The 9,937-nt window shown below is 43.4% G+C and overlaps 1 protein-coding gene across 1 annotated transcript; it reads right to left on the minus strand.

Moving 5' to 3' along the window:
* Positions 1-2,494: 2,494 nt before the first annotated feature.
* On the minus strand, positions 2,495-3,666 carry LOC104422537 (chitinase 2). Its single transcript, XM_010034884.3, has one exon. It carries the CDS (start codon positions 3,572-3,574, stop codon positions 2,648-2,650), a length of 927 nt encoding a protein of 308 aa, XP_010033186.2. The 5' UTR covers positions 3,575-3,666; the 3' UTR covers positions 2,495-2,647.
* Positions 3,667-9,937: the final 6,271 nt, after the last annotated feature.

Here is a 9,937-nt window from a genome sequence, read left to right on the forward strand (position 1 = left end):
CTGTGCTCTTGAATTATAAAAAATTAAAAGAAAAGGATAGATAGAAGCCACGTTAAAGAGGGTCAACTCAAAGCATTGTCCCCACATATGTCGTAATATGGCTAGAAAATCCAGCAGAATCCCAACAAGCCTGGGCGATTCGCATAGATCTCCCTCGACTATGTGGAAGAAAAGAAGAGAGAGAGTATGTCAAAGAAAAATAGTCATTTTCGAAACGCATGTCGAAGACTTTCTGGGGCAATTGCGGTTTTCCTCATCTGATCTAGAATGGCATCATTGGTAGTTGGAAAGCGGACTGACGATATGAAGTGGGGCGGGCGATCGAGGATGGATGGAGATGAAGTCGGTTTCATGTGCGTGTGCTCTCGTTGTATAAGTAGGGGAAACAATCGAAAATTAAGCCTACGGATGTGACGGCAAAAGCACGGTTTAACTCTACTTGATGATCGCTCTCTGCTGGACTTTGAAATTTTGGTTAGGCTTTTAGGTCTTCTAAATGGTGGGGATCCACGTTGGAAATGGACGTGGCCAAGTTGTCTTCTCTGTGAAGACTCATGAACAGAAAGAAAGAAACAGAGATGATGGATTTTCTGTATTCAATGAGGAGTTTTTCATCTTAGAGATTGCCGACTTGCTTGCTCTTCAATTCTATTTATATTACAAGCTGTAAAGTTCAACTAACTAAGAAAACTGATTAACAGAAACAAAACAGAATGTGCACTGTTACATACTCAAAACCAAATATTGATTCTGTAATGAACACGTGCTACAAATTTCATTGTTGACTTCATCCCTTTTATTTCTGGTCGAAATAGTAGCAGTAGGTTCACCAAACTTTCTCGCTTTACTTCCTCTGTTCTCGGCAATGGTCGAAACAGCAGCAGTAGGCTCACCAGGCTTTCTCACTTTACTTCCTTTGTTCTTGGCAATACCAGATTCTCCAGCAGCATAATATGTATTCATCATATAGCTCTTAACGTTCTCTTCGTGCTCCATCTCCAGCCTCGTTCACGAGAATCTTCCATGTCTCCAATTGACCTTTGGTCCTTCCACTGCATCGATCGGAACCTCACCAAGACTCCAAACGCCAATTCTCCCTCCCTCCCCCCTCGAATCCTAGTCGGTGATGAGCCTGGGCTTTCGCCTCAGGCGCCACCCCGGCCTTCTTGCGTGGTCATCTAGATCTCCATGATCGTGTGACCCTCGTCGACCTGGGGTCTCGAGGTGACACCTTTCAGATTTGGAGGTTTCGGCAGGTTGTCACCTCTTAGTGTAGAGGCTCTCCTCAAACATTGATTAGAAACGAATAGTTAGCGAATGATTACTGCCGATCAAATCGAAATTGGTCACGAGAAATACTGCTCTAGCGGCCGAACAACAGTAGTTGCTCGCCAGCTTAGGGCTTTAGTCGCAAGAGTAGGGCCTTCTGTTGGGTCACCATAAGCTATTAGAAGTTGGTATTTGTGAGCAACTTTTGGAGACCAAACCAAGACCCGCGACCCTGGTGGCCACATCGCCACTCAGTCGCTGCCGGTCAGCCCTAGTCGCCGTGGTTATCACCCCCATTTTGGCAGGTGTTCCCTCTACTCTTGGTCTGTGAGAGAGAAAACTCTGTCGTACTTTGTATTTCGCTATACACATTATTGTCGACCTTTATCTTGTACAAGACCGAGGGTATATTTGTGTGCGCGCGGTGCATAGGAGGGTGAGGAATAATCATCACCTCGTAACCTACGGGACTCAAACTTCCAGGCGTCAGCCAATTGAAATTCCGAAGCTCGTCCGGACGATGAGTTATCGCGTCACCTTGATTGCTAACTTCGGAAATCCCCGTCTGCTAAAAAGGCAGGAGCGTTGGGAACCCGATTCATCTCGACGTGTTGCCATGTCTAGTTTAGCATGGGACTGAGGCATACATTCTGCCGTTTCACTTCTCCTTGCAACCTCACCTGAATACAGGATTCCTGCTTTTGTCGTGGTTACTAGCGATCCGCATGGTGCAACCTCTGCTGGGCTGTGGCTGATCCTTCTCCAGACCGTGCTCTTGGCCCATCAAAGCTACTAATTTGTCGTCCCATTCAATCACGTTTCGGACAAAAACCCAAGATTCCGAAAAGAGATCATGTTCAAGCAAAAAGCACTGCTGCCAACAAATTAATCCATTCAAAATCTGTAATTTTCAAAACATATGCTTGTCTAGTGTCCATTACGATTTCTGTGGACAAAATCTGTTATTTTCAATGCATACGCTTGTCTAGTGTCCATTACAATTTCCGTGGACATGATTCGACGATTTCCGTGGACATGATTCGCCGGTTCTTTATCCCAGACATTTATTTATAAAGTAGGGCCACGTTCTCCTCCAATCCCGGCTAAAGAAAAACCTATCCGAGGTCGATATTCCGTGAGTAGGACAGGAGATGTAGGCGCACAAAGTAGAATCCCCAAAAAAAAGGAAAGATCGCGATTATTTCATGGGTCGGCCCGTGGCATCTTAGACATAATATTTATATAATTGTTCACAAATTCATAGCATAGATTACATCTTTCAAATATACATCAAACCACGGGAACGAGTACTGATTGTACTGCTTGCAACGAAATCATAGACAAAGCACACGGACAGCACCGGAATACGGTAGCAACTCTAGTGAGAAATGGCGAGCAACGCCTGTGACTGCTTCTCGTACTTGAAACCCTCGGCCTTGGAGTCATCGGCGCACCACGCGAAGATCCCGTGCAGCTTCCCCTCGCTCTTCAGCCTCCCGCACGCTGTGAAGAACCCGTCCGCCGGCGATAGCCCACCGCTCCCGTCACTGATGAAGCTCACCAGGACCTTCCCATCTCGGTAATTCCGGCTCTGCTCGTTGAAGTAGCCGATGAACTGGGACACGGTCGTCTCCGCGTCGTACGCGTAGAACTGGAAGTTCACATAGTCGATGAGGTGGCCGTACCTGCTCCACAGAGCTAGGTAATGGCTCTGGACCGCGTCATCGGCGTACGGGGCGATGGATGCGAAGGAAATGATGCCACGGCTCTTGAGGGTGCTTATCAGCCGCCCGATGCACTCGGCGAAGGTGGCAGGGTCAGCTCGGAAGCTCTCGTAGTCGATGTCGATGCCGTCGAGGTGGTACTGCTTGATTATCGCGGTGAGGGAGGAAACGGCGTTGGAGACCCAGGAATCTGGGTCGGAGGGAGCGAAGTAGACAGTGCTGTCCGCAACGGTGGCACCTCCGAGGCTCACGGCGACCTTGACTTTGGAGTTGCCAGACTTGATGGAGGCGACCTGGGCGGGAGTGAGGTTGTCGGTGTCCCAGTAGACGTCGAACTTGCCGTTGGTCGGGGACGGGGAGGAGTCGTAGTCGATGGCAAAGGAGAGGATGAAGTGGAACTCGACGCCCGGGTGGATTGGGACGTCGGAGAACCGGACGCCCTTGAACTGAGCTCCGATGTACTCTCGGTACAGGCTCGATGACGAGTTTGGCGACAGCAATAGCGATAGCGCTTGAGGTGCAAAGAGGAGCAGCAGCAGGACTAGCTGAACGTTGAAGGAGAGCTTCTTGGGCTGACCCATTTCGTTTTCTTCTTTTCTTTCTGTGATTCTATTCTGAGGAGGATGATTGAGTGAAGATGTACTGCCGATTGAATTTGGCACATGTCGTTTAGATGGTGTTTAGTCGTAATATAAAGGGAGAATGAGATTAGGACATTGGGTGAGTGGGAGTGTGCCGTTTAAGTTGTTTTGTCTTGATGAATCTGTCGTTTTGGGACGCTGCGTTGCGTGCGTGTTGCTTTGCTTTTCGTGGAGGGGAGACAAAACTGGGTTAATTTAATTAATGAATTAATTTAACGCAATAATCAAGTAGAGTTGATTGCCCGTCGGTATGTTGGTATCCCGTGCCTTGAAATTAACGTTGGCTGCTGTTTTAATGATGAAATTAAGATGCAACGTCCTTTCGATTTGGTTTTGACTTTGGGACTAGATCTCGTTCGTAATAAGCTCTGTATAAAGTGGTGGAATCCATCAACCAGGCCTTCTCTTCAAGGCCGACCTATGGACTCATTTTCATGGACGATATGATGGACTTATTCATTTGCATTGCAGATACGAACTTGTCTTCTTCGATGGATTCCTTTGTGATTGCACGAATTTCTATTATCATGATCGGTTTGGTGAGTCAATTCATTAGATGAGTCTACGCAATTGCTCATTAATGGCAAGCCGCATTAATAATTGAATTTAATTATATTTGACCTTATTGTCATTGAGGAGTGGAGGCATTGTACAGAAATTTGTGCGTTGCCAATGTTGACTGCTAAGCTCGGTCTGTACAGCTTCGGCATCAAGAAAAGGACGGATTGGATCGAAAGTCGTAACGTAACAAGTCCCTCTCAGTCAGTGGGGACTTGCTCTGTTCTTTGACTCTTTCTTTGCTTGGACGTCTGGTGAGCACTGATTCGACCCGGCGGCTAATGTGGAGTAGTTCAATTTATAAATGGGGATACTGACCATCTCGAAGTTCTTGAAGTTGAAAAATTCATTAAAGAATACAGGAGGCAGGAGGACAGAAATGGCTCAGACAGCTTGGACGATGGCAAACCAAACCATAAATATGACCTGTGAAGAAGTTTGAAGCATCTCCACGAGAATAAAGCAACAAAGAAGAAAAGTCTAAGGAACACGTGAAGACTAGGAAAATTTAACCTAACATTACTGTTTGACACTATGTGGCACTATTCATAACACTATTTGGCACCGTAACAAAGGCAAAAAATATAGAATAAAAGTATGTTCGAAGCAAGGCCTTCGTCTATCAATATAAGGGTCAAATAATTGGCCATTATTGGCCATAAAAAGTTTGTAAAATTGTCTTTAGTGTTTGTTTTATGCTTATATAAGGCAATGCTTGTAAATGTAAAGGGGCAAAATGCTCCCTTCCTAAAATTAATGGTGTGGTTTGCTATAAATCTTTAAAGCTCTCTCTCATCTTCTTTCTGCCCGATATGATTCTTTAAAACTATGAATGTTCTAATCAATCCTCATAGTATGCTCTATGCTTGCCCTAATATGGAGCCCGTGCATTAAAATTATGCTACCCTAAAATTTTCTATGATATGAGTTAAAAAAATGAAGAGGAATTTGATGGTAATTGGTAATCTCTATTTTGAGGCCACAGAAGGGCCGTGCATGTGGAATAGCATATTTGCCACAAATTTTGTTTTCATTTTCCCAAAAAGTCCTAAATTTATTTATGGTAGCTAATTCAATTTTAGGCCTTTCAATTTTGTCAATTTTATCCTAAATCTTTTAACAACTTTCCAATTCAATTCTAAACATTTTAGTTGTTCTAATTTAATCATAAACCTTTAAACTATTTGTCAAACTAGTATTGAACTTTTTAAAGAATTACCAATTTAGTTTTTAGGCTAATTTTGGTTGGATATTTTTTACGGCGACCTAGTCAACAAGTTGTCTTATGTGGCAAGGTCGTTGTTGACATGGAAATTTTTAGTTTTAAAAAAAAATTGAAAAATTGAAAAAAAAATTTATTGATTTTTTTATTTTTTATTATTTTCTTTCTTTTTTTCCTTGGCGAGGATTGGTGACCTCCACCAACCATTGATGCTGGCCCTCGCTACCCTTGTTGTGGTGGCGAGGACTTGGGCAAGTGCCACAATGCTCTCGTCTCACCAGATCTGGTGGGGGCATCATGAGCCCTGACGAGGCAAGGGCCATGACGCCCTCACCTCGCTAGATCTGGCGAGGGGTTCTAGGCCCTTGACTAGTAGCCAATAGCTTCACCTGCCATGTGAAAAATGAGGGGAAAAAAGAGAAAAAGAAAAGAAAATAAGTGAAAAAATCAATTAAAAATAATACTTTTTTTTTTAAAATTAAAATATTGTTTACATTAGTGCCACCACACTAAGTAGAATGATCAGCACTGACTTGGCCACCATGTCCGGCTAAATTATGCAGAATGACTAAATTGACAATTCATCAAAAAGGTTTATGATTAATATGGTAAATAGTTTAGAGGTTTAAAACTAAATTGATATAATCGAAATGTTTAGAACTGAATTGGTAAGTTGTCAAAAAGTTTAAGATTGAATTAGTAAAATTAAAAGATTTAAAATTAAATTGGCCGTTGTTAGACAATTTTCCCTATAAAGTGATAGCATATTCCAATGAATAAACGATTTTATTCTTGTTTGGGATATATTTCTATTTTTGGGTTTTCAATTAATTTAAATCTCGCGGCTCACGGGTTTTGACTTTTTAAGCGAAACTTCTCAAAACTTTCGCAGCCCTCGCACGAAGACCTTCGCATATAATTTTTTCTTAATAGAAGGTCAAAAATAAAATAAAAAGAGAGGAACAACAACGTGGAGCTAAGTTTTTAAGGGCGGACTCGGTGTATGCATGAGGGCTTTGACACCATTTGGCCAATGCATATAAGTAGTTTGCCGTACGGTCGTCTCCTATCCGATTAAACTTTTGGATGTACACATAAAGATGCAAGAAGTATAAGATAATTGCTCATACTTACCTATATCAACTCTTGCTAATTCGTTGGACTTCGTGTTGTTACATGGCCAACTAGTTAAATTGTGTTTGATGGTCCGAATTTGAGTTCAATTATCTTATCTAGTGTTTAGTGACATTCTCCGGACTAAATAAACCCAGATACATTTAAATATAAAAGGCTAGCGTAAGTGGTGGGATAAACTCAAATTGAATATAAAATTTTAGAACGTTACTTACCAATCCCACGCACGTGGAAAACCCACCTCGGGTGAGATTCACTATCCTTGGCGTTTCTCCTCGGTGGCACCCTACCACCACTCTTGTGACTATCCACTGTGATCATATCTCACTTCAACATCCTCGAGTATTCTCGCTAGTGCCCTAGCTCACAACTCACTTGGAAGGTTAGTGCGCAGTACCTCATCCGTGGCTTCCTCTCTTTCTCATTCGGTTTTCCAGCTTTTCCACCATCATTGATCATCCCTTAGTTCCTCTCTCTACTTCATCTCTGATTACTCATTCTCGGCCTCTATTGTTCTACAATCTCTCTCTTGGTTGGTTTGAACTAGACACGTACTAAGTGTTCGATGAAATACCAAAGAGAAATCCTCCTTGCCTTCAACTCAAAAGTTGGAAGAGGTTGCCCCCCTTCATCACGCTTTGTAGCTCACCCTCCTCTACAATAGCTCCATCTTCAATGACTCCACCTTCAAATCCTATCTTAAATTGCATTAAACACATGATGGGATACTTTTAGGGAGAATTACCAAAAAAGTCCTAAACCTATTGCAATTGTGCAAATTCAGTCCTAAACTTTTTTTTTTGTCAATTTAGTCCCAAACCTTTTACTTTTGTTCCAATTTAGTCTATCCGGCCAAAATTGGTCGGTCGGTGCCGACGTGGCAGCCGGCCGGCGCGGCGTGATTTTTTTTAAAAATATTTTATTTTCAACATTTTTTATTATTTTTTCCTTTTTCCTTTTTTTTTTTTTTTTTTTGCCTCCTCTTTCTTCCTCCTTCCTTGGGCTCGGCGACGCCCGGGCTGGCCGGTCGCGCCGGACCGAGGCGATCCGGCGAGGGGGCTTCGCCGTCGCTGGAAGCGAGCTCGCCTCGCATCGCCGCGGCGAGGCGAGCCTCGCGACGCAACGGCGAGCCCCTCGCCGAGATCCAGGTGAGGGGCCTCGCCGAAAATGACGGCGAGCCCCCTCGCCGGATTTGGCGAGGGCTCGCCGCGCGCGGCAAGCTCGCGCCCGGCCGATGGCGGGGTGAGGCAAGCCCTCCACAGACGCGACGGCGAGCCCCCTCGCTATCGCCGGGCGCGAGCTCGCCTCACGGCCGCCGCGAGAGGCGAAGCTCGCGCGCCGAGGCGAGGGAGGGCTCGCCATCGCGTCGGCGAGGCCTCCTCGCCCGCTAGATCGACTTAGTCCGGCGACCGGCCAGGCAGGTCGGTCGCCGAAGCCCAAGGAAGGAGGAGGGAGGAGGGAAAAAAAGAGAAAAAAACTAATAAAAATTAATTAAAAATAAAATATTATTAAAAAACTCCGGGCACCGGCCAACACGTCACGTCGCCGTCACCCGGCTAATTTTGGCTGGATGGACTGAACGGAACAAAAGTAAAAGGTTTAGGACTAAATTGGCAAAAAAAAAGTTTAGGACTGAATTAGCACAATTACAATAGGTTTATGACTTTTTAGGTAATTCTCCCGATACTTTTACAATCCGGTGGATATTTGGAGGATGTCAAATCCCCCTTTATCATGTCCTATTCCAATCGAATTTGGACAACTAAACATAGTATTGGCATTTTGTTATAAATTAGCTAGGTTCCATTTAAAGTGTGTCAATTATAAAATAAAAATAAAAATAGCTCATTGGATGATTGCAACCAAAATTTAGGAATATAATTGCAAAATCTCCTAAAATATAGCGATCATGAGTGAAACTTATCTGTGAAAAGTTATAACATTTGTCAACATTGCTTTTATAAGGCGAAAGTTCAAACTATTCATTGGATGCTTAGGGCTTCTTTGGTAACACTTTTAGGAATAACCGATTCTATTATTTTGTTGCAGGAAATAAAAAAGAAAAAAATCAGTTTCGTAAATTTTTTATTTTCGGGAATAAAAATCCATTTTTTTTTATTATTAGGAATAGATTCGGAACAAAATCCTGAAGCAGAAAAAAAGTTGTTTCTTGTTTCCGAGAACAATTTCTAGAATCAAGTCTAATTTTTTTCTTTTCTCCTCTTTTCTTCTTCTTCCTTTTGGCCGGCGAGCTCACCGGAGCGTCGTTAGCCCCCGACGACGTCAAGCCATGATGAGGCTTGTCAACCCAAGCCTCGTCCAGCCTGGCGAACCTCTAGCAAGCTAGCCGAACCTCACACTGGCTTGATGAGGCTCCGGCAAGCTCGCCAAACCTCGCCTAGCCAATTGCTGGCCATGGCCGTAAAGAAGGAGGAAGAAGAGAAAAGGAAAAAGAGAAAAATAAAAATATATATAATAAAAGTATTACAAAATTAAAAGAAACAAAAAGATTTAAGAATTCTACCAAACGCATTTCTATCCCGGGATAGAAATTTTGGATTATTATCAAACGGTTTCAAAAACTAAAAAAAAAAATTCCTAGAATAAAATAAAAAAATTCATTTCTGAGCGAAAATTATTTTTTGAAACAAAATAATTATCAAACGCGTCCTTATGAGCATCTACTTCTTATATATTTTGCCACACGAATGAAAAGCTACTACCCCATTGCTAAAGTTAGAAACTGTGCGAATCAAATTGGCCGGGGAAGAGGGGGGAAGCAAGTACTGCATAAAGAGATCAATTTTACTAAACCAAGCTGATTCGATCACATTCAATGAATCTATATAGATTCTGCACTATGATTGATTCCGTGCACCATATTTCTTATGAGTAAAATTACATCTATTCATCGCATCACTTATAGATAACAACGGACCAGGTACTTACAATCATCTCTCGAAGTTTGACATTCCCTAAAATTATTATACTCGCCACCACCAGGATGGAGCGAAGGATAGGCAGACAGACATGCAAAAGACCAGTCAGGATTTGCCAGGTCTCGCGAGGGAGCATCTTCCTCCAGAGATGATTTCCGCAGGGTCAACTCCTCAATCCGGAGGTGCGCCTCTCCCCAGGCACACCACGGATCACGCGAGACCCGAAAAACCTACCAACTTCTCGAATCTTTTATTATTCGTTCCACCGTTTTGAAGTGGCGGATTAAATGAATTCCTGGACGAACCCGGACGCGGCCTTACGCAGGACGTGCAGCCGACTCGGCATCACGAAACGAGAGAGAGGAGAAGCATTTATATTGGAAACCATTAAAATCTTTGGTGGGTTGTCAAACGAGAAAGCGAGACTTCTTTCCCTTCACTTGGTTCCCT

The sequence above is a fragment of the Eucalyptus grandis genome, chromosome 10, assembly GCF_016545825.1.
Source record: "Eucalyptus grandis isolate ANBG69807.140 chromosome 10, ASM1654582v1, whole genome shotgun sequence".
In the NCBI taxonomy this organism is placed as follows: Eukaryota; Viridiplantae; Streptophyta; class Magnoliopsida; order Myrtales; family Myrtaceae; genus Eucalyptus; species Eucalyptus grandis.